Here is a 26,303-nt window from a genome sequence, read left to right on the forward strand (position 1 = left end):
GTCTGTTCTACTCTATAAGAGAATATAGTTCATGATACTTACATGGGCAGAAATTATATTACGATTCAGCAGTAGCATCCACATTAAGAACATTTAGAAAATTATGTTTAGTACCAAAATAATCGTTTTATGAGGTTGGAAATAGAATGGTGTGAATGGATTACTCGTATCGCTCTATTATCGAATTACTGAAAGACAAGCGGATTTGTTGGGGATTATGATATTAAAGGATGGTTATATACCACCTTATGAAAGCATAGGTGCACGCAGTTACTCCATACGTGACCTACTATAAGCCATAAGCTTTACATAAAGTAGAGAAAGCTCGTACAAAAATTACAGCATACAAAAGTATACTTTGTCACTACCGACTATAGTGTCTCCTGCTGAAAAACAGACCATCACAGTCTCATTTTCACAGCAGTGTTGGGGTTCATATTTCGTTGACAACAATGTACTTTTCAATACTTCCGCAGCTGGGTATTACTGTTCTGTATGCGCTAGACACAGTACATAGCAATTAAATTTTTGGAAGGAAAGTTTTCATTGGCTGCATGACATAATTTTGGAATATTTCTGTTTTGTGCTCTGTTTTAGAACAGTTAGAGTAAATGAAAATCTCTGGGTCATTTTCTGTTAAGCATGAGGAAAATCAGCCAAATATGTACAAGAAAGCCAAATGGAAGTGATAACAACAAAAAGTTCGTGACAAAGAATTGTTAATCAACTCCAGTAACCAGAAAGAAGCTGAAAAAGAATGGGGACAAACACACATTACTGCCAACGTTATTTTAGGCCTTCGCTTCCAAATAACATAAAATGTGCCCTGAAACTTTGGGTGTAGATACATCCAATAAATATAAGGACTGAAAATCAATTACAGTCTACCAAACGTAAAACTTTGTTTATTTTTACGGGGCTAGAAAAGCATGAAGTAAATGGGAGATCAATATATATCAGGAAATAGAACACCGTATTAATTATAAGAAGACATAAATGGATTATGAAATACTATGCCTTTTTACAGAAACTGAATATAAGAATTGAGCAATCCCAAACAATTTGTTGCCATGTACTTATAACATGAAATTTCGAATATGGAATATATGCTATCAGTCATCATCAGTACAAAGTAAATTTTGACACGTATTATTTAATTATAGATTACTATTCTAACATGAATCCCTAATAGGTGAGTAAAACACACGATAATGTGTAATAGCACGTTATGTAATTCTATGTGGCATTAATGAATATTACTGAGTCACAGTTTCTGTGAAATAAGTGCTATACATGAAAATGTGAGAAAATCATTTACTTGGTTTAGCTGGTGGGTCGCCATAGGAAGAACTGGACTAATAAACAAATATCTGTATTGACTCAACGTGGTGGATCTTGTACCACCATCAATATGGTGGTACAATAGGGCTAGACTCTTAACATTATAGTTGTAGATAAATAAAGACGAGATGGATATCATTCTTTTGTATGAGTGATGAGATTTGAGGAAACGAAATTAGTTCCATAGCGTGTTGATATTTATCATATTGCATCAATCTAAAAATGACAGTGTCTTACACAGCATAGATTTAATGACTGGTACTCTCTTGACTCGTTGATTTTAGAGATTTTTTTGTCTTTGGATCTACATGTTGATCACTTAACATAATTGGAGCAATTCTCAATCACACATATGGACCATACAAATTATTTTTAGTTCTCTGTATGTCTTCCTATTCACATCATTACTTTAGATCACTGAAGGAGCTACCTCATGCAATTAAATACATCCGTCTACTAGAAGCTTCTTAAAATATGTTGTGATATCAAACAGCGATAAAGTGCACACTAGATGAAACTTCTGAAGCTATGGGAGCAGTTTCATCTGAAATAAACTCTCTATTTAGTTATTAAAGGGACTGGTTATGATGTGCGTTTGGTAAAACCACAGAAAGAAACCAATATCCACTGAAAAAAGTAGTAGCAGAGATTAGCACAAGCGCCTGTAAAGCAGAACTGAAGACTCGAATGAGTGAAGGGACTGTGCCATTTATATGGCGAGAATTTGCAGAAAGAGTGTAGCACAGTAGACTGACAGGAACGGAGGATTGTCCATGAAACAATTTAAAATTGCTGCAGTTACGTATTAACTTGGAGCTGAGGAACAGATATCTAATTCATTCCGCTATAAGTACATCCTCGTTTGACAGAGAGGTGATCAGTAGAAAACCCAGAGAACAAGAATCTGGAACGTGGTGAAACAAACGGATGAGTGCAGTTAGCAACACTAGAACACTGTTAAATGAAGAGGAATCAGACAGAAACCATTGAGGCAGACTTTTCTACCAAAATCTTCACCAGAATACTGCATTTTCTAAAGCATATTCGTTATTATCGAAGACGTTGGGAGTGCCAGTAAGACAGAGTTCGAAACGTGAATCACAATGGTTCTCATTTCACCAAATCTGTTTCCTATGGTACTGCGTTGGATTAATATTTATAATCAGTTACATAGTGAATGTGGAAATATGTAAACATATTTTCAGAGATGTCATAGTACTGAATGACAAGCGGTGGATACCACTGTTATTGAAATTTACATACGTCAAAGACTAACAAGAATTCTGCTAAGATTCTAACAGTGTTCATAGAGAAGAAATAATGCAGTGTTCAAAGGGCTCTATACTGAACACCTAAAGATACGTCGAGGTGTGCTGGATAATAGAGGAGTCACTCCAACATGCTACTGTAAAGCGTAGAAGAACGCGAATTTGTTTGATTCGATCTGCCATTTTGACGCAAATGAAAACAAACGTACTAAAACTGTAGGAAGACGTAAGACAAAATGGGCAAAGAATTTCTCAAGATGAAACTGCCTTTAAGCAAAATCTATGAATGGTATAACAATGGAAAGCATCACAGTTTCGTGTAATCTGTTTTCATGGGCTCTGGTTAGCAAAATAAATAACCGTTGAACACCTACCTAAAACGTCTAAGAGATGCATACACAGCATCTTGACATAAACCTTTATTATTTATATCCCATCACTAATCTCTGCAGTTTCCCTCCTCATTAGAAAATATTCTGTTAAAACAAACTGGATGTGGTGAAGTGGCAATTTCGCATAGGATTAAATTCACTTTGAGGCTCTTGCTAACTGGTGACAAAAAGTGTAGACATATTTAAACAAGATACATGTCTTATTTTAAAATTATTTGCTTGAGTTTTCAGGTCACATTAGCTGAAGAAAATTTAACAATGTGGAGAAAAAAAAATTAAATTGAATACTGCAATCTGAACCATGAATTAGGTAAGTTAGCATAAAATTACGACTGTCGCTCTCAAAACTGTGGGGAACGATGAGAAAGCAGTATTACATCACAAGCATCGTTCGTGAATAACAATAAAATACGAGAACAGTCCTTAATGTGGATACTGCTACATAATCGTCTCTTACATTTAGTAACTGGCATTGCCTCGGTATATTGGCTCGCAGCGAATGTTAGTGATTATAATGCGAGAGAGGAGCCTTCTCGTATTACGCTGTGTGCATGGCCCACGGAGCCCCGAGAGACGAAGCGGAATCGCCAGCGAGCGTGACGTTTCGGCCGCTGGAGGCGGCTACATCATCGGTGCGCTGCAGCACGTGCTGCACCAGCTCGCCGGACACGCGCATGATGACGCTGGTGACCGCCGCTCTGACCGCAGGCTCGCCACCCTCGCCGCCCCCGTCGCCTCCACCCCCGCGGGGAGGCCCCAGCGCGGTGCACTTGCTGCGGTGCGTGCGCATGTTGCTGGCCTGGCTGAAGCGCGCGCCGCAGCGGTCGCAGGCGTGCGGCCGCAGCCCCGTGTGGCAGGACATGTGCGCCTTGAGGTGGTGCTTCTTGGTGAACGCCTTGCCGCACTCGCCGCAGCTGTACGGCCTGATGCCCGAGTGTAGCCGTAGATGGAGCATCATGTTGCTGCGGTCCGCGAACTGCTTCCCACACACCTGCGCCAGTAACCACAAACAGCTCTCAGCTCGTGCTCCAGATTCATTCACACCTGAGTCCTACACATAATGGGTCACCGATTTTGCTCGCCTTCCACACGACTTTAGTGAATACTTGCACTACTGGCCATTAAAAGAACAAGTGCAGATGTTAAAAGTGTATTAACTGGACAGATATACTTACTAGAATTGACATGTGATTACATTTTCACGCAATTTGGGTGCATAGATGCTGAGAAATCAATACCCACAACAACCACCTGTGGCCGTAATAACGGCCTTGATACGCCTGGGCATTGAGTTAAACAGAGCTTGGACGGCGTGTACAGGTACAGCTGCCCATGCAACTTCAACACAATACCACAGTTCATCAAGAGTAGTGGCTGACGTATTGTGACGAAGCAGTTGCTCGGCCACCATTGACCAGACGTTTTCAATTGGTGAGAGATCTGGCCAGGGCAGCAGTCGAACATATTCTGTATCCAGAAAGGCCCGTACAGGACCTACAACATGTGGTCATGGATTATCCTGCTGAAATGTAGGGTTTCGCAGGGATCGAATGAAGGGTAGAGCCACTGGTCGTAACACATCTGAAATGTAACGTCCACTGTTCAAACTGCCGTCAATGCGAACAAGAGGTGACCGAGACGTGTAACCAATGGCACCCCATACCATCACGCCGGGTGATACGCCGGTATGGCGATGACGAATACACGCTTCCAATGTGCGTTCACCGTGATGTCGCCAAACACGGATGCGACCATCATGTTGCTGTAAACAGAACCTGGATTCATCCGAAAAAATGACGTTTTGCCATTCGTGCACCCGAGTTCGTCGTTGAGTACACCATCGCAGGCTGTCCTATCTGTGATGCAGCGTCAACGGTAACCGCAGCCATGGTCTCTGAGCTGATAGTCCATGCTGCTGCAAACATCATCAAACTGTTCGTGCAGATGGTTGTTGTCTTGCAAACGTCCCCACCTGTTGACTCAGGGATCGAGACGTGGCTGCACGATCTGTTACAGTCATGTGGATACGATGCCTGTCACCTCGACTGCTGGTGATACGAGGCCGTTGGGATCCAGCACGGCGTTCCGTATTACCCTCCTGAACCCACCGATTCCATATTCTGCTAACAGTCATTGGATCTCGACCAACGCGAGCAGCAATGTCGCGATACGATAAACCACAATCGCGATAGGCTACAATCCGACCTTTATCAAAGTCGGAAACGTGATGGTACTCATTTCTCCTCCTTACACGAGGCATCACAACAACGTTTCACCAGGCAACGCCGGTCAACTGCTGTTTGTGTATGAGAAAGCGTTTGGAAACTTTTCTTATGTCAGCACGTTGTAGGTGTCGCCACCGGCGCCAACCTTGTGTGAATGCTCTGAAAAGCTAATCATTTGCATATCACAGCATCTTCTTCCTGTCGGTTAAGTTTCGCGTCTGTAGCACGTCATCTTCGTGGTGTAGCAATTTTACTGGCCAGTAATATAGATGTACTTGCTGTAGTAATGATGCATTTCTCAAGCGTTTCGAAAAGTCAACGTCCCAAGTATCAAGATCCCATTAAATATCACAAGAGGGTAGAAGCCGCCATGCAGAGGCTCAACAGAACAGGCTAAGGTGGCAGACTGCAGGTCTTCCTGTAGTGCATTCCAGCCGCGTTATTTTAGTTTCTTTTTTTTCTAATCTTCCATCAAATACTTGTATCACAGCAACGAATCATATTTGTCTAGAAAGGAACAGTGATAATAATGGTAATCACCGTGTAACAATCTTTGTATTGTGTTCCTTATATTCTCATCAGCACACTGAGGCTCTTATTGTAAATACCAGGCACTTCTTTCGAATCAGCTATTGCTCGATATGCTTACATTGCGACAGCACATGAAATTATCGATAGATTAGTGATACCTTATCATTTCTTGATTGCACCTCACTACAAATGCACCACAGTGGTGATCGTTTTTATTGCTGTTCCTTTCTGAAGAAATATGACTCGTTGTAGCCATATGAGTATTTGACAGGCGACTAGGATAAAAATTAAACTCGAACTCCATAACTGACCGCTGTAGCTCCGCTGGTCGACAGTCGATGCTCTCATGTACTTTTCGAAGGGCTATTAAAACTTCGAATGTCGACTTCTCAAAAACGCTTGAGAAGCACATCACACTAGAGCAGCGTTTGTTACATCTACGTATTTACTATAATCGAGCGAAAGATGAGCAAAGTCAGTGATCTGAATACTTCCTTCGAAAGAACTTTACAACTTCTGACATTTGTGGTCAACAGTGCATAGACGGAAAATATAATACTACAACAGTCACAAAGGATTTAGTTCGTTAGCTATGTGATATGACAATTAAACCTCCATCATCAGAAGGAAGATGTAATTTACATCGCAGTGTTTCTCACAAGCATCGATGATTCCTTGTGGCAGTATGAGAATAAGCCATGAGATGTTGCATATTGTACAGGTATCGGTTGAATGAAATAGCTATAGTATCTTTAGACGTCACAGGCAGCCAGTTTCAGTCAAAGTTTGATAGCAAACAAAAGATTCATCAGGACATTAAGTTCATTTCCTGTTTCATTCTCCATTTTAATCAATTGTCCTAGGCATCATAACCCACCCCCATGAACCATGAAACTTGCCACCGGTGGGGTGGTTTGCGTGCCTCAGCGATATAGATAGCCATACCTTAGGTACAACAATAAAGGTGGGCCCCTCTTGACAGGCCAGACATACGTGTGGTTCCTGAATAGGGGCAGCAACCTTTTCAGGAGTTACAGGGACAACAGTCTGGATGATTGACTGATTAACTTTGTAACAGTAACGAAAACGACGTTACTGTGTTGGTGCTGCGAACGGCTGAAAGCAAGGGGAAACTAGAACCATAATTTTTCGCGAAGTCATGCTGCATGGATAAATGATGATGGCGTCCTCTTGGCTAAAGTACTCTGATGGTAAATAGTCCACCATTTAGATCTCTGGGTGGTGACTACTTAGGATGATGCCGTCCTCAGGAGAAACAAAACTGTCATTCTGCGGATTAGAATGGAGAATGTTAGATCCTTTAAATACAGGGCCGAAAGGCTATTTACAACTTTTACATAAACAGACGGCACTTACAAGAGTCAAGGAGCATGAAAGGATAGCAGTGGTTGAGAAGGGAGTGAGACAGGATTGTAGCCTATCCCCGACGTTATTAAATCTATACACTGAGCGAGCAGAAAGGAAACCAAACAAAAAATTGGAGTAGGAATTGATGTTCAGGAAGAAGAAATAAAAACTTTGAGGTTTGCATATTACATTGTGATTCTGTCAGAAACAGCGAAGGACTTGAAAGGGCAGTTGAACGAAATGAACAGTGTTTTGAAAAGACGATGTAATATGAACATCAAGAAAAGCGAAACAAGGCTAACCTAATGTAGCCGAATTAAATCAGGTGATATTAAGGAAATACGATTAGGAAACGAGACACTTAAAATAGTAGACGACTTTTACTCTTTCTGCAACAAAATGATGATTTCCGAGGTAGACAGGATATAAAATGTGGATTGGCTGTGGCAAGCAAAGCATTTCTGAAGAAGAGAAAGCGGTTGACATCGAATATAGATAAAATCTTAGGATATCTTTTCTGAAGGTATTTATCGAGAGTGTAGCCACGTACGGAAGTGAAACATGGACGATAAACAGTTTAGATAAGAAAAGAACAGAAGCTTTCGAAATGTGGTGCAATAAAACAATGCTGAAGATTAGATGGGTCGATCACGTAACTAATGAGGAAGTACTGACGGGAACTGGGGAGACAAGAAATTTGTGGCACAACTTGAGCAAAAGAAGAGATCGGTTGATAGGACACGTTCTGAGACGTCAAGGAATCACCAGTTTAGTATTTGAGGGAAGTGTGGGGGGTAAAAATCCAGGAGGGAGACCAAAAGATGAACACAATAAGCAAGTTAAGAAAGATGTAGTTATTCGGAGATGACGAGGCTTACACAGAGTAGCATGGAGAGATGCCTGAAACCACTCTTCAGACTGAAGACCACAACGACAATAACAAGCATCATAATATATCGGATAATGGACTGCCTTGCACCACAGCAGCACAGTCAATGAATCTATATGTCCTATGATTTAAAGAGGCACTTTAAAAAAGGAAGAAAACGATATAGGTAGCGTACTGAATCGATGCGATGCAACTAGAAGTATTTGAGGCAAAGTAGTGTGGCCTTCATTCACGTATGCGATCGAACCTACCTATTTTACACTTAGGATTTCAACACATCAGTACTGCGTCGGAGGCATGGGTTAGACAAAGCCGTTAGAATTACCCACAGATAGTGAATTTTCTTTTTCGTGTGAAATCATCGTGGGGACACGAAAAAAGATTTCTGCAAAAATGGTGGTTGTATATGCTTTTTTTATGCATTTCAGGTAGTTGTAAACAGCAATAACGCATTCACAAAAATGCAAAAGATGCTGAAATTTTCTTATTTCGAAGAAGACTGCTTCATTACTTGTTTCAAACAAGGGAGATATATCTGAGGAGGGCACATATTTCAGATAAATACTCATTGTGTCCCAAATCTGTCAATGCTTTTCACAAATTATTTTACCTTACAATCAACTGTCACATTTATAAACTCAATCTATTACTTTCTGGGGCATAAAAATATTAAATGCATATTTTCATGCTACTGAGTTACGTTCAGGAAGGGTTATGGTCAATGTTTGCCTATTATAAAACAACTGGGATGGTTGCATGCAGATTCTAAGTATGACGTTAGTCTTTAAATATTTAAATTCGTAGGTTTAGGATATGCTTTAATATGAAATGCCCAAAGACTGGAATCTTCTCTTAGAGTACTGGGATTTTCCACCATAGGACAACTGCTTAATGTATTGTTGACGATTCTCTCCAACGTTTCACAAGTCTGGAAACACATATTAGATTAATGGAAGGACATTCCGATTCTAAAGGCTGGAGTATAGCGAAACTGAAGGGAACTATTTTATCTCACTGTTTTATTTAAAAATGAAACAAAAAGGACGAATGTAGAAATGGCGTTCTGTCTGTTATCTGCGTGACGTACTGAGATTCATCACGCTGCAGCAAGTGGTTTTGCTGAGAATAGTAATGGAGAAATAGGAGCTTCGCACTGAGACTTAAAATCGTGAAAGGCGATACATTTGCTGAAATTGATCACCAGTACGTTACGGTTTATAGCTAAAATGTAATGAAATGGAAAAACATTCCAACTTCGTATCCGTAACTTTAAACACTGAAAGCATAAAAGAAATCCAGTAGTTAGTTTACCTGCTAAAGTGAAGAACTTATTCAACCGAAATCAACCAATGGTGGTCCGAAATCTTACCGTTATGGAACAGAAGAGGACGAAGACTCATTAAATTTTTGATTCAGTTGAAGAATCGTTACCGGTGCTTACGTCTCCTGAGACACGTTAGCAAATTGGTTCTGTGCTGCTCAAAACAAATGGTGAGGAATGTTACCCCCTCTAGAGAATCGGTTTACTGTACGCCAGTACTTGTGTGGGAACTGTGTAGCCCAACGAAACCGACATAATCTTGAAGGAGAAAATCGGAGCCCATTTATTATATTATACCACTAGTAGCTTCTCAGTATAAACGGGAGACATGTTTATCATATGTATCGACATCGTTAGTTACTAGGTGCTTAAATAAACAGGGAATAAGGTTATAGTCCATGCGGTATTTCAGTTCAAGAAGGATGAAAGTGGAAAGCGATAGCGATGTTGTTTCAGCAACCATTCCAGAATTCACTGAAGCAATTTATGGAGACCAATGAAAACTTAGTGCACGATGTTAGGATTGAGATGTGAATACCTCCCCCATATATAACACCTATCTCTTACGCAAACAGATTTCATCGCAGAAAAAAGTTAAAAATAAAAATATTTAGCGCCATAAAATATACATTTACATCTATATTCTGAAAGCCTCTTAGAGTTTGTAAATATTTACAGTTATTTACACGCTAGATAATTCACATAACAAGAGATACAGCAAAATGGATAGAAATCAATCTGAATTGTTTCAAAAGTATTAGGTTTAATTATGAGTTCCAAGTGGTGGTGCTGAGGTGCGCACTGAGATCCGATTTAAAATCGTGAAAGGCAATATAGTTGCTGAAGTTCATCACCAGTACGTTCCGCATTATAGCTGAAATGTAATGAATTGGAAAAACATTCTAGCTTTTATCAGGAACTTAAATGATAAGGGAATAAGGTTACAGCACATGAGGTATTTCAGTTCATGAATGATAGAAGTAGGAAGCAATAGTGATGTTAAGGATATTGCACTTGCACGCGATAGGCAAAGGTCCCGATTTCGAGTCTGGGTCCGTCACACTGTTTTAATCCACCAGGAAGTTCCATATCAGCGCACAATCCGCTGCAGAGTGGAAATCTCATTGTGTAAACTGTTGTGGATTGGCAAGAGAGCCAACCCACTATGAGAGGAAGCCGAAAGGCACGCGTTTTAGTTCACGCAGGCTGGCGTGAGGTCTGGAACAGGACAAGGAAGTTAGACTTTAGCAAAAAAGGACGTAGTTGTTGGAATACTTAACTTTAAACCGTAAATGGTGAACATCGCTCTTGACGGTACATGTTTTACAGCATCAATAGTAACTGGTAATGGCGCCTTGCTAGGTCGTAGCAAATGACGTAGCTGAAGGCTATGCTAACTATCGTCTCGGCAACTGACAGCGTAATTTGTCAGTGAACCATCGCTAGCAAAGTCGGCTGTACAACTGGGGCGAGTGCTAGGAAGTCTCTCTAGACCTGCCGTGTGGCGGCGCTCGGTCTGCAATCACTGATAGTGGCGACACGCGGGTCCGACGTATACTAACGGACCGCGGCCGATTTAAAGGCTACCACCTAGCAAGTGTGGTGTCTGGTGGTGACACCACATAAACATCCACCAGGCTATGGCTAAGACACGTCTCAGCAATGTCCTTTCTTCTGGTAGTACTAGTTCTGCAAGGTTCGCAGGAGAGATTCTGTGAAGTTTGGAAGGTAGGAAACGAGGTACTGGCAGAATTGAAGCTGTGGGGACGGGTCGTGAGTCCTTCTTGAGTAGCTCAGTTAGTAGAGCACTTGACCACGAAAGGCAAAGGTCCCGATTTTGAGTCTCAGTCCGGCACACAGCTTTAATCTGCCAGGAAGTTTCATATCCGCGCACACTCAGCTGCAGAGTGAAAATCTCATTCTGGAACAATGATATCGTTTCACCATCCATTCCAGAATTCACTGAAGTGATTTTAGGAGACTGATGAAACCTTAAACCACGATGAACGGATTGGGATTTGAGTACCTGTCCCATACATCATCCCAGTATCTTGCTCAAACTAATTTTGTTACAGAGAAGTGATAAATATTTAGCGCAAGAAACCTAGATCTATAGCTATACACTGTATATTTTTTCGGTGATTTACATGCTAATTAATCAACTTAACTAGAAATACAGCAAAATGAATAGATATCAATCTAAATGGTTTTAAAAGGTAATCTATTCTCTTCTTTTCCCATCTAGTACAGTGTCCACTCTTTCAGAATTTGGAAAATTATTTTTTTATTACGTAACTTGGCGGTCTGATGTCCTTCCTGAAGCCATAATTGCTAAGGTAACCTAAGACAGGAAAATCCTGTGTGCCATCTGTCTGTGCATCATGTCAACTTTGTTCCATGAGTTATCGTATCATGTCTCCTTGTGTACCATATTCTTTGAGGCGGAATCTAGGCGCCAGCCCAGCTTTGGCCTAAACGGGCGTGGGAAACTACGTGATAGATGTTGACCCGCTGTGAAGACTGGATTCGAGTTTGGCTCACATACGTTGCCCGTAGACTAGCTCAATGCACATTGCCCTATACGAACAGATCTGGTTTGAAAAAGTACACGAAAAGAGAAAAAGTGGAAGTAAATCATGTTCCCAAAACGTACCTCACAGGTGAAGGGCTTCTCGCCGGTGTGTGTACGCATGTGCTGCTTGAGTAGTATCGAGCGCGTGAAGGTCTTGTCGCAGACCGTGCAGACGTACGGCCGCTCGCCCGTGTGTATGCGCACGTGCGTGGTGTACGCGACCCGCTGGTTGAAGCGCCGCCCGCAGTCGGCGCAGGCGTACTCCTTGCGGTTGCGGTGGATCTTCATGTGCGTGCTGAGGTAGCCGCGGTTGTTGAACACCTTGCCGCACTCGGGGCACGCCGCGGCGAACTCGTGCGTGCCCGCGTGCACCGACACGTGGTACTTGTAGTTGCGCAGCTGGCTGAACGACTTCCCGCACTCGGCGCACTGGTACGGCTTCTCTCCCGTGTGCGTGCGAGCGTGCATCTGCAAAGGTGTACAGTATGAGAAACAGGAACGTATGTGCGCTGAGCGAAAAAAAGAAGAAGAGATGAGCTGAGAATGGAGAAAAGAGATGGGGTAGTTGTCGACGAGGCTATAGTAATGTTGCAAAAGAAGGAAATGGAGAAGCTGATGATACTGATGTTCTTATCTACTGTCATGGAAACATAAATGTAGTAGAAGGTTTCAGAGGAACGCACTAGTAGATGCAATGGTAGTGGAAGAGAAAGAAGCAGTCAAGGAAGAGGAAGAGGAGGAAGAAAATGACGAATACGAAGGCGAAGGGGAAGAGGAAGGTGAAGCAAAGGAGTTTGCACTGGAGAGATCAGTATTAATAGAGAATTTTGTGATCGAGCTTACCTTTCAGAAGAAACAAGATCCACTAAATGTGCTATGTATTGGGAGGCAGAGTGATGAAGGATCCAATACAGTGAAGAAGTCAGACACAGCAGAAGACGTAGTTAGTAAATGTATACTTTTGCAGGAACGGTGGTTTATATACGTACAGTATGTCGGAAGACAAGAAGAGACAAGAGATACTTCAGAGAAAATCTCAATACCTGTTAGAGGATCTGCCAGCGAATATTTATGTAGAAAGAGTCAAAACATCATAGCGACATGTAATATGTGTTACTTGAAGTTCGCGTATTCAACTTTAGTGTTGTCAGAGATAGAGCATTTATTAAAAGTGCAAGAATTATTTTGTTGATTGAACGAAACGAAACAGGAGAAAGAGAAGCGGAAGATAATGCTCACACGAAGGAAAAGGTGCCACTGCATATAGCTACAGAACTGATAGGCAAGAAAGGTCAATCAAGAAGGCCCATTTACTATCGGAGAACAGTATATCTGCAGATTTTGCTACGTTGTGGGTATACATTATGTTATGTCAGCCTATTTCTACGTTTACGTTCAATTTGAGAGTTGTGTAATGTATGAATGTAGTTAAGTGAACTTAAGAGTGTGCATTACATTCACGACAATGAGCCAACGAGGTACATGAGTGATTATTATTCGAGCAAATTTTCATTGATGAAGAGGAACAGTCCATTGTTTACGCCAGCCAGTGGTTCCCATTCTTTCGGAGATTGTTAGCCCTGAGTGCGATCAGGTATTGGCTAGTAACCCCCTGTCTCCTCTCCCCACATCAAACCAACAACAACGATAGGGCCTAACTAAACCTTACAATAAAAAAATTCTTTGAAGGCTTTTATTTCTTAAATAATGACAGAGAAAGGATATTTAGTTTTCGTATTTGTCTTACTAAACCCAGAAATAATAGGTTAATGAGCCCATTGGTTTCGCTTGATTCTAACAACATTTTATTTATATTTATAGAAAGATGAAGTAATTCTCAGTGCATCGCGAGTGTTACCTACAACTTCTTCTCAGAAAAGGAAGCTAATAATCCACATTGATGGTAGATAATTATTAAAAAAACGTCCCTCTAATGACACTTTCTTCACTCACACCCTGCAACCCTATTTTAAAATCGATCAAGTCAGAGTGTGTCTACTATACTTGCTGCTCGTTATGCACTAGATTCCTGGTCCCCCTTATCGCTGAAATGGTAGAAATCGGAAGACGTCAAGCTGCCAGTACTTTGCGTCTGACCACTGCCACAATGGAATGTAGAAGATAATATATAATTATTGCTGTGTTGTGATTTTAATTAGATCGTTCATTGTAGGGAAGTGAATAATGAAGCAGTTACTGGTCCATTGTGGGAACTACATCCAACTCGGAGAATGAATTTTCATGTGGTATTTAACCATATATGTATCGGCTCTACTGACACAGACGGATGATACAAAGTATATGGATAGAAGCTGGACTATGTGAGGAACAAGGACGATATTGTTTATACATTTGTTTCACAAGGTGTAACCTCCACCTCACTGTCTCATGTGTTAATGCTAGTATTTAAAATTTAAAAAAAAATGTAATAATTGCTACCTTTTGTAATCAGTATCAGAGTTTCACAAAATAGTGACGATAACAATAAAAATCTTTTGAAAGTAGTCGTGTTTCGAGACTCAAACTGTAATGAACCCTCCTTTTCACCCCTTAGAAAATTTCGTTTTACCCTCAGGAGGTAATTACGTCATGGTTGGGAACGACTGATCTGTGCGCTGTCCTATCGGCAGCTACTGCGGAGATGTGTTTGTAAACATGTGGACGTGGTCCTACGCGGCACGTGAATACTGCGCGAGACGTGGGGAAGATTGATAGTTGCAGGCCGCGCAGTGTTTGTAAATATAGGCAGCAGGCAGCTCATTATGAAGTGGACATGGGCGACGGATTAAATAGACGACAGGAATGGAAGAGAGGGAGTGAATACGTTAGCGTCTGTAGATCGGACTAGAGATCTGTAAATAATCTCATGAACTTTCTCTCAGAATAAAACTGTGTGGCGGACAGAGACTCCAACTCGGGACCTTCTCCTTCCGCGGGCAAGCGCTCACCCAAATGAGCTGTCCAAGTATGACTTACGGCCCGTCCTCAAAGACTTACTTGCTCCAGTATCTCGTCTCCTACCTTCATTCTGGAATATCATATATGTAATTAGGTAGCTATAGGAAATGCTAAATAACAACAAATAATTCTTAAATTCTGAGAGGTGTGTGTGACGGACAAACGTTGATCACTCTTTGGTATCCTGTATCAGTACTTCGTCAATTCAATATCCTTTAGGAAGCAAAATGAAATTATTCGTATCTTTCATCCTTTATTCTAACTTTATTGAGTCATTTGGTGATCTTATGTATGAAAATGAAACGAAAAATTGTTATGTATGTTGAAGTTGTTATTTACATTGTAATATTATCTCAATGTAAAATTTTTTTTTTTTTTATCTTTGTACTTCTACAAGCTCGGCCCAGTAGGATGTAATTTCTCTATTAACTATTTACGAGCGAAGAAAGGAAGGAGAGAAAAGTGATGAGCGGGAGAGGACTGGACACGCTCCGTCTTGGGTGGGGTAAAAGTCGGGAAAAGTTTCGTTAAATTGTGAAAAAAAGAACTTGGAATGAGGAAGAGTTCCGGAGGAGATAAAAGCAGGAATTTCGAGACTCAAAACATTATTTATGAGGAAGAGGGAATACAACGTGGAACGTTTTAGAAGACGATTGCTGCATTACCATTACTATTATTTGTTATATTATATGAGGAAAATGTAGTCAATAAGTCGACAGAGAAGAGGAAGCGCGAGAGCTGGTGACAACAGGAGAAGAAATAATAGTCAAGCAAGAAGATCTTAAGATTCCTGGCATAGCACGACGAAAGGAAGAAGATAACGAAGAGTCATCGAAGTTTATGTAATCCGCTTCAATCAGATTACGAGAGTACATCCTCATCGTACCTCACTCATGTAACAAAATTAATAATTTAGGTAATCACTGTGGGCCGAAAGAGAAACAATGGATTTCATGGTTCTAAACCATTCAGACTGGAAGTGAACTGACTAGGTTCTGCGCACCAAACTGTAAAAGTTTTGTCTCAAACATTGTTTTAATAGTGCGAGGGGCTAGGTCGCGATGATTAATATTGACAACCGTAGTAAACAGTCAAGAATTGCTGAATGTGAAAACTCCATATTCATAACATTAATCCAACATTTCCTGTTCTGCAACTTTCGAAACAAATGTAAGTTCGTTTTACAGCGTATTCTGCTACCGAAAAACACGCCAGAGTCTCAGCAATATTTTATTTTCGGCTTTGGCGAATATTTTTTAAATCCGCAAAACAGCCTTCGCCAATTTAACAGCAGCTCAGTGATATTCGTGAACACCACAGAGTCGACTCTAGAGACGACGCTACGGTCGTCACGAAGCAGGAAGTATCTGAGATGTCATCTCTGGATTCAGCTTTCAACAGTCCTCTGCCATTTATGTTGCTCGGTCATACAAAAACAAATCCATTTATCCATCATCAGACTAAAGAGCACCATACAGTAAACCGGTGTTCGCATTCGTTAAGATGATTATTAACTGTTTTACGTCACCAGAACTACCGAGCTTAAAAGGTAGTTATTCTGAACATAAAATACTGCAACAATCAGCTAGCAGTTACTTCAAATTAAAACTGCATACTGAGATAACTTATTTCTTGTTTTGCACAGGCACTTGTCAGTTTTACAAACAATTTTTATTCCTGGTACAGTTTATGTTCTACATACCGACAGCGGAATCGGCAAATAATGTACTGTAGCCCGCATCTCGTGGTCGTGCGGTAGCGTTCTCGCTTCCCACGCCCGGGTTCCCGGGGATCGATTCCCGGCGGGGTCAGGGATTTTCTCTGCCTCGTGATGGCTGGGTGTTGTGTGCTGTCCTTAGGTTAGTTAGGTTTAAGTAGTTCTAAGTTCTAGGGGACTCATGACCAAAGATGTTAAGTCCCATAGTGCTCAGAGCCATTTCAACCATTTTGTACTGAATACAAGGGTCACGCCAAAAGAAATGCACACTATTTCTGCAAAAATACAGTTTTCATTCTGCATGTTTGAAAGTTTTACAGTGTGTAGATACATCCTTCCCGCTCGTTTTCAAACTTAGTTCAACCTGTGCCCGTGATTGGCGCCGTCACAGCTTGTCTTCAAGATGGCTGCTACACTTGACGTTCGTCAGAAGCAACGTGCTGATATAGAAATCATGTGCTGTGAAAACCAGACAGTGGGAAACATCCACAAGAGTTTGACAAAGGTGTACGGAGATGCTGCTGTCGATCGCAGTACAGTTAGTCGGTCGGCAAGCAGGTTACGTGTTGAAAGCGGGCACGGCAATTTTGAGGATTGTCTTCGCAGCGGCAGGCCTCGTACTGCACACACTCCAGAGAATATGCAGAGAGTTAACGAATTGCTGACTGCTGACAGACGCATCACAGTCAACGAATTGTCGCACTACGCTACGTTGGGGATAGGGGAAGGAAGTGTTTGCAGAATACTGAAAGTGTTGGCGTTAAAAAAGGTTTGTGCCAGGTGGGTTCCCAGAATGTTGACAGTGGCTCACATAGAAACAAGGAAAACGGTATGCACAAACTTTTGGAGCAGTACGAGAATGGTGGAGATGAATTTCTTGGAAGAATTGTGGTCGGTGATGAAACATGGCTCCATCATTTTTCACCAGAGACGAAGAGGCAATCAATGGAGTGGCATCATGCAAATTCACCCAAGGAAAAAAAAAAATACAAAAGCATACCTTCTGCTGGAAAAGTTACGGCTTCGGTGGTTTTCGATTCCGAATGATTCTTGCTTGTGGACATCATGCCAAATGGAACCACATCGGCAAGAGCAGGATGTTTTGCTGTTGCACGACAATGCACGGCCACACGTCAGTCAAAAAACCATGGAAGCGATCACAAAACTCGGATGGACAACACTGAAACACCCGCCTTACAGTCCTGACATGGCTCCATGTGAGTATCATCTGTTTGGGAAACTGAAAGACTCTCTTCGTGGAACAAGGTTTGAAGATGATGACTCCCTTGTCCACGCTGCCAAACAGTGGCTCCAACAGGTTGGTCCAGAATTTTACCGTCTGGGTATAGTTGCGCTGGTTCCAAGATGGCCTAAGGCAGTTCAGTGAGATGGAAAGTATGTGGAGAAATGAAAATATCGTTCCTAAAGGAGCATTGTAAAACCGTCAAACATGTAGAATAAAAGATGGATTTTGTAAAAAAATAGTGTGCATTTCTCTTGGAGTGATCCTCGTATTATTATGATAGGTCTGAATTCTTACAACACATGTCTGTTAATGCACGTCAACAATTATACATTCTGTATGAACATCGAAATAAAAAAAAATATTAAAAAAAGTTATGAAAGAGAAACACGTCGCACCAGGCAATAATTATCCGAATCGGACCGATTTGGTAGATGTAATGTACATGTAAAGACAAACAGGTGATTACAGTTTCAGAAATAATTCGATGATTTGTTGAAGAGAAAGATTTTTACAAACTGAGAAAGTTGGCCCTTATGCAAGCAGTTATTCGGCGTAAACCGATTGATGGTGCTGTTGTTTGTCCTGAGTGAGATGGAGACAAATTCTGTCCAACTGGCGCGTTAGGTAGCGAAAATCTCGAAGCAACTGGAGGAAAGTTTTCAAATGGAGAGACGTCCGGCGGCCTTGATGGAAAAAGTAGGGTCTGGTTTGCACTAACACCAGTAATAATGCAGGGGGACTTCATCTTGCTGAACTGTTAGCCCATGATAGCTCGCCATGAAAGGCAACGAAACGGGACTTATAATATCGTCGAGGTACCAATGTGGAGTAAGAGTGCTGTGGATGACAAAAAGTGGTCCTGCTACGAAAGGAAGTGGCACCCCGGATCATCACTCTTTGTTGTCGCACCGTATGGTGGGCGACTGGTAGGCTGGTATCCCCCGCTGTATGGGGCGCCTGCAGACGCGTCTCGGCCAATCATCGTGTCTTATTTCGAAGAGGGATTCATCACTGAAAATTCTACTGCAGTGAATTAGATTCCCAGCCAAATATGCGTCTGAAGACGACGTGCCTGACCCCCATCGTACGATCCAATAACCATAAGTCATTTCTTTTCACAGCACAGTCTCTTTGATTGTCATCCGGGCACCCTTTATTGCACAGTGATATGTAGATGTCAAGCAATCCTGGACATCCATTTCAGCAAGATAATTCCCTCACGCACATGGTCAGAGTTGCTACTGATGGTCTTCGGGCTTGCCACACCATACCTTAGCCAGCAAGACTGCCGGATCTCTCCCCTAGAACGTTTGGAGCATTATGTACGAGAGCCTGCAGCCAGCTCGCGGTTTCGACGATCTAACACGACAATTGGGCAGAATTTGGCACGAAATACCCCCAGAGGACATTGATCAAATCTGTTAATCAGTGCCGAGCTGAATAACTGCTTGTGTAAGGGCCAGAGGTGGAGCAACGAATTATTGACTAGGTAAATTTCTGAAGCTCTTTCTCTTGAAAAAAGTCATTCAAATTTTCTGAAACTGTAATCATTTGTTTGACTGTACGTTACAGTTAAAGTTTTACGCCAATTTTCTTCACGATTCACCACTTCTTTCTATCTTGCGATAACAGACAGTTGATTCAAGTATATAAAAGCAAAATAAGTGTAGTATCAAACAGTAATGGCTATAATATAAAATTTACAATTTATTGTATAAGTTTAAATTCTCCCCACATATTTCTCTCTGCCCAGCCAAGGGTAATTCATTCAATCTCCAACACGCAACTGGACGTTGCCCGCTTTTGGAACTAGTGATTGTTGGCTTTCTCTTATCATCATAGTTACTATTGGGCATTTAAATAATTGAAGTAAAATACTGACAGCTTTCTCTGCTACAGGTAGTTCACATGTGCAAATCAGAGGTCCATTAGACAGCGCATAGAAATCGACAGTATGCTAACAACATGTTTTTACCCAATCTACTAGTGCAGTGGCCATACAGTGCTGAACAGAGGGCACAAAACACTATATAGTGCACAAAATCATAAGCATCAAACTGACACAGGTAAAATGAAAGCTATTTCAAAGAAATGCAGCCATTCAGAACATTGGATAACATGAAGTACATTCTAAAAGAGAAATAATTCTACATGGACAGGTTCTATATTTAATGCAGCAAATATTTAACATGTCTGGTAACATTTAAATCAAATGCAATGGAAGATCATACTTCACGCTGTAACATGTAATTTAAGTCATTCTACATAGCCTACACCTGTGACGTATACAAAACATTGTTCCAGGAGGACACAGTGTACTATATGTAACACATATCGAAATCATTCAAAGACAATGTGTTTGTTAAGACATATGATTCATTAGAACTCAAAACGCATCAATATTTTCGGATTAAAAATGAAAAACTGCCGTTGTTGGTAGAAACAGCTTAAAAGTACTTTTCATAAGTCAACCCAAGTACTCAATGTAGTTTTCTCTTAAAAGAATGTGAAAAATTTTGAAACAGATGTAGAAAATCTTTTTTTCGCATCACCTACTGAAGATTTACTGTATTAACCTGTAAAATCCCCTAGAATAAACCTCCACAAGTTATAAGTTTTGATTATGTGCTTATATGATGTTTATATACTGTATCAAATGTAACAAAAGTTACTAAGAATGAGTTAATTACATATTGTTACGGCTTGGGTTTAGTTTTGTCACATTCTATTTTCTTTCACTAGAAGATAACTGAGGTGTTTTGAAAGAAAGAAATAAACGAATTTGGAAGAACAAAGTTGAGTATGAAGATGTACTCGGAATTTGCGTTATTATTGAATGGTCAAGATACAATGTAATTTAGTCATAGTCAGGACGGGAAGCAAAAATACGCGCAAAAAAAAATAAATAAAATAAAATAAAATAAAATAAAAAATAAAAAACGAGAATTTTAAAAAAATAATCACATCACCTGGAACACCCAAAATGTGTAAACATGGTGTTATCTGACCGTTTTTCCGAAAAGAGTCACGTAACGTACGCAAATTCATGACGAAGAGTCCATTTGTTCAGTACATTTCATTGATGCCAAGGAATATGATAAACATTAGTACTAGTGATGTCGATGACTGACTAATATGACTTTACTCTTCATTTAACCTCGATTTGGATTTGCATTTCCTGTAGATGTTGAAATCATTGTGGAAAGTGCAGGGACAGTAAGAGTCAGCCGCTCCCTTTAGAGCCGCTTCGTAGAAGGCCTCCTGATGGAGTGGTGTGGATCCAAAGTCCACAGAAAACCTTTTGTAGTGTCGCGCGGAGCGTCTAACTTCGTGGACGAACATAGACATGATATGAAACTTCCTGGCAGATTAAAACTGTGTACCGGACCGAGACTCGAACTCGGGACCTTTGCCTTTCGTGGGCAAGTGCTCTACCAACTGAGCTACCCGAGAACGACTCATGCCCCGGCCTCACAGCTTTACTTCTGCCAGTATCTCGTCTCCTACCTTCCAAATTTTACAGAAGCTCTCCTGCGAACCTTGTAGAACTAGCACTCCTGAAAGAAAGGACATTGCAGAGACATGGCTTAGCCACAGCCTGGGGGATGTTTCCAGAATGAGATTGTCACTCTGCAGCGGAGTGTGCGCTGATATGAAACTTCCTGGCAGATTAAAACTGTGTGCCGGACCGAGACTCGAACTCGGGACCTTTGCCTTTCGCGGGTAAGTGTTCTACCAACTGAGCTACCCGAGCACGACTCACGCCCCGGCCTCACAGCTTTACTTCTGCCAGTATCTCGTCTCCTACCTTCCGAACTTTACAGAAGCTCTCCTGCGAACCTTGCAGAACTAGCACTCTTGAAAGAAAGGACATCGCAGAGACATGGCTTAGCCACAGCCTGGGGGATGTTTCCAGAATGAGATTGTCACTCTGCAGCGGAGTGTGCGCTGATATGAATCTTCCTGGCAGATTAAGACTGTGTGCCGGACCGAGACTCGAACTCGGGACCTTTGCCTTTCGCGGGCAAGTACTCTACCAACTGAGCTACCCGAGCACGACTTACGCCCCGGCCTCACAGCTTCTGCCAGTATCTCGTCTCCTACCTTCCAAACTTTACAGAAGCTCTCCTGCGAACCTTGCAATACTAGCACTCCTGAAAGAAAGGGCATTGCAAAGACCTGGCTTAGCCACAGCCTGGGGTATGTTATACGCTTCAAACCCCTTGTACAAATATAGTACAACTGGGGAGTGGTGTGAAAAGGAACGCTTTTTTGTGCTCAAATGTACTAAGCCCGCAGTTTTGGGTCTGTGGATACGTGAGACACCACTCGACGTACTGACAATGTGAAACACTCATTTTTATGTGACGTAAGAATCGCAGGGATTAGCTCGATTGAATAAACTACAGTTTAGGCAGACAAGGTTGACTGGCTGACTTGCTGACGAAGATCACCTCTTTGCTAACACAGTGAAAGGGAAGCGACTTTTCTGTTCAAAAATGGTAGGACTAAAGGAATGGGAATATTGTTTCCTGGGGAGAATTTTGAGCTGTTGGCGCTCGGAAGATCCAGACGCCAGCCGTGACGATACCGTTAAATGATGCCTAAAGAAATATTCGTAATTCTTATTGACTTCAATCCAGTTCTTTCGCGATTCGGGATTGAATTCTGATTACAGTTAATCTTGTGCTGCCATGTCTAGCATGTTACTTTGTCAAGTGCACATATTAGTTCCTGTGCAGGTGTGAATAGCAAGTCTGCCTGTACCATGGGTACGGCAATTAAATCTGCCACATTGATCAAAGGTGATTGTGTCGCGATCCCTGAGGTGACACGTTATCTATCCTACATCATGTGGGCGACTCATTATGTGTAACTAAGAACGTTATTGCTTCATGTGCTCCGTGAGATTTTTGAACATTTATGTTCGCTGTGTTTAGTTTTTGCCAATGTGTGTAGATTCTTGTGTAATAAATGTGCAGCAGTTGAGTTCCTTTTGTTATTTTCTGGTAGACAGTACACCTCTGCGACTTTTTTATTATATATGAAACTCAGCCATTAGCCATAGTTATGTGTGAGGGACATTTTCTATTGACAATTCCATTGTGCAAACCTTTCATTAAATGACAAAACCCGTTTCACTTGGCTTAACCTACAATGACAGATTAATTTTATACAGTCCCCAAACAAATAGACAACGTTGATGGTCAGCAAGAACTCTCTCCAACAACGCAAACAGTGTACTATTCATCGCCTATGCAACTTTCTCATAATCAAAACTAAGGTAAATGAGCGAAATTTAGCGGTTCCTGCCTGATCAGAACTGTCAGGAACTAACACAATTTTGCCAACTTTAAAAGAGTCGGGCTCAAAATATCATGGAAATCAAAGTGAAAGTACTACCTAACAAAGGCCAAAAATGTACATAAAACTGCTTTGGCAGACCATCCAATCCAGGTGACTTACGACATGAGAATAAGACCACAGACATCGTCATGTTGAAAAGCATCTAAAAACACAGCATTATGAGCAGGTGTAAATCTACGATCCAGATCTCTAACAAACAAATCGGGTGACATATCGAGATATCGAGAGGAACGGATATTTCATACATGCCTACACAGAACTGATGTAGGGTATGCAATACATACTTCTGTGTTGTCAGACCTCCGCCATCCTCGGTCTTCAGAGACGTGATACACGTTTTCGACGACGAGACTGATGTCGAATCATATGAATATAGAAAAGTCAGTTAACCTGCTATCAAGGAACGTGCTCCGGATCGCATCATTGACCCTTCTATTTGACGCTTATTCAATCGCAACAATTGCAACTTTACACTCCTGGCGTCTGCAGTCTATAGGGGAACCTGATGAGCACTTTCATGAAGGTCACGAAAGAGAGAGTAGTAAAATTTTTGCGTCCTCAAAAATTCCCGAACTATATCATCGCAGAATCGTATCAACGTTTGTCGGAGCCTTGGCGTTGCCAGTAGAACCCACTGGAGGCGTACAGCGAAGTTTCACGAAGACTACGAACAAACACTTCCGGATCACATCATTTAGGGAGAAGTCCTCAAAGTGAGACAGTCACCATCCAGGGCGATAGAAACAGTCCGTCACTTGATAGAGAAATACAAACATGGTAGAGGCAGGCGACCATTCAGATCTGGCACAACTCACTTAGTCTTTCTCCTCTCTTGTTTCTAGTACACGCCGATAATCTTCCTTTATTCTATTCCTTCGCGTACAACAGCATTCCAATTCCCCATGACTATTTCATTTTCATATCCCTTTACGTATTGAATTCCATATTCTTGCACACCTCCTTTGTCTCTTCATCTTCGGCTTACGATGTCGGCGCGTACACCTGAACTGCTGTTGTCGGTTCGAATCCTGCCTCGGGCATGGATGTTTGTGATGTCCTTAGGTTAGTTAGGTTTAAGTAGTTCTAAGTTCTGGGGGACTAATAACCTCAGCAGTTGAGTCCCATAGTGCTCAGAGCCATTTTTTTGTTGTTGTCGGTGTTGGTGTGATGTCGATTCTGATGTGAGCAACTCTACGAGTGAACTGTTCACAGTAACTCACTCTTTGCCCTGTCTTTCCATTCATAACGAGTCCTACTCGTGTTTTACCATTTTCTACTGCTGTTGATATTACCCTATACTCGCCTGATCTGAAATCCTTGCCTTCTTTTCATTTCACTTCACTGGCCCATCCATATCTTGAGTGAGCCTTACAATGTCCCATTTCAGATTTTCTAGCTACCATATCATGTTCAACCTTCTGACATCCTACGTCTAGACTTGTGGAACGTTTCGACAGTTATTCAGTCTTTTTCTCACGTTCACCTCCCATTTCGCAATCCCCTCCCAGAGGTCCGAATGGGGGACTAGGTCCGAATCCTTCTCCTCCACACTTTATGACCAGATCTTTGGCTTATTGAGTGTGACTTCTCGTACCGCAGGTCTTAGGCCGCCATTGCATATGATTTTTATTCAAAATTGAGGTGATTGTGGGATTTGAACCCTGGTACTAAGACGTTTTGAATACTAATGAAAGACTATACCCCTAGGTGCGAGAGCACACTTAAATTCTTCCTGCTGAGAAGCGTGCCATATTTAGCGTAACTGTTTAATTTATACTATGAATATCAGTAACAAGATTGTTCACGGTCTGTGGTAGTAGCCACATGCCAAAGCGTTCGTCAGTTGGTCTCTTCTTCGTCCCTAAAACCTGAGCGATGTTGAGCACATTGGAAGAAAACGATAATAATTTCCACTACCACAGAAACCTTCTTCTCCACTCTAAAGATCAAAGATGCCGATACTTCTGATCTCGTGATTTCCGCTCATTCCTTCTAAACTTGCTTGTACTTGAAGTCTAATTGTTCTTAGCTCAACTATCATGTGTGTGTCAGTTTCTGGCAGGGCTGTGAGGTGTCGGGCGTTGGGCGTCATCTATCAAGCGTTAGGCGTCAGGTGTTATGCATCAGACGTTAATCGTTATCCGTCAGGCGTCAGGCGTCATATGGCGTGTGCCGGACATCATATACAGTGGGCCTCATGCGTCCGATGACTGCACTGGCGTCAAGCAACGAGATCACCCGCTCGAATCTATGTTCTGTTAATGGTGGATACTAAGGCAACACCACATCCTGGCATGCTGGTACAGCACGTTGTAGCCAACATAGGTGTAAAGTGGGCAGAGAAGCGAAGCATCCGATCTCACTCACAGGTAGATAGAATCACCTAGGGAATTTCAGGTTAATTCTCACGTGATCAATGGAGTAGTAGATACAATGTAGTTTGTAACGCTCGAGACATAGATTCAGGCATCTGTCTGCAACGTATCTTTATACAACAATATCTTTTTGTCGATGAGTGCTGTGACACTCCCTCCACTAACGGCAGAGGCGTCGTCAGAGGCAGCAGCAGTAGCGATGTGTTTACAATCTACATCATACTAATACTATTACCTTTTCATACACTGCCTTTCATGCAGAACCACCCTAAATTTTCGTCTGTATCGGACATCATAAATTTCCTTGTTTTAGCTATAAGCTGAAAGCTATACTGAGACTTATTCCAACAGTCCTCACGTGTGGTAACGAATTCACTGAATAACGTGTCAGTTTCTAAATGTGCTTGAAAAATATACTTGGATTTAAATTGTCCTGTCTGATAGGACGACATTATCCTGGCCGCTGCTATGACATCTTTGAGTACATCTGGCTCAAATAAAATATGCTGATTACATGTGGCTACCAAAGTAGAAATGTCTGCGGATCTCACCCTGATTTTCCACTTCGATATTGTGAAATATGAATACGCTATATTCATCGTTTGGATTTGCTGCTCCTTGTGTTTACCGTTTTTGCAATTAAAATTATTGGATGTAAGGTCCGCCAGTTATGCAAAACGCCGTTTTTTCCAAGTTCCCAAACATGCTTCAGCACCTCTGTGCCATCGTCAGT

The 26,303-nt window shown here is 41.6% G+C and overlaps 1 protein-coding gene across 1 annotated transcript in view; it reads right to left on the reverse strand.

The window, feature by feature from the left end:
* Positions 1 to 3,539: 3,539 nt before the first annotated feature.
* Positions 3,540 to 26,303, reverse strand: part of LOC126199431 (zinc finger protein 628-like) — a 197,915-nt gene continuing 175,151 nt past the window's right edge. Inside the window, exons 5-6 of the mRNA XM_049936348.1 lie at positions 11,989 to 12,375; positions 3,540 to 3,992 (exon numbers count right to left, since the gene is read on the reverse strand). Of these exons, the coding sequence (XP_049792305.1) occupies positions 3,540 to 3,992; positions 11,989 to 12,375 (840 nt within the window). The remainder of the gene's footprint in view (positions 3,993 to 11,988; positions 12,376 to 26,303) is intronic.

The sequence above is a fragment of the Schistocerca nitens genome, chromosome 8, assembly GCF_023898315.1.
Source record: "Schistocerca nitens isolate TAMUIC-IGC-003100 chromosome 8, iqSchNite1.1, whole genome shotgun sequence".
NCBI classification, from domain to species: domain Eukaryota; kingdom Metazoa; phylum Arthropoda; class Insecta; order Orthoptera; family Acrididae; genus Schistocerca; species Schistocerca nitens.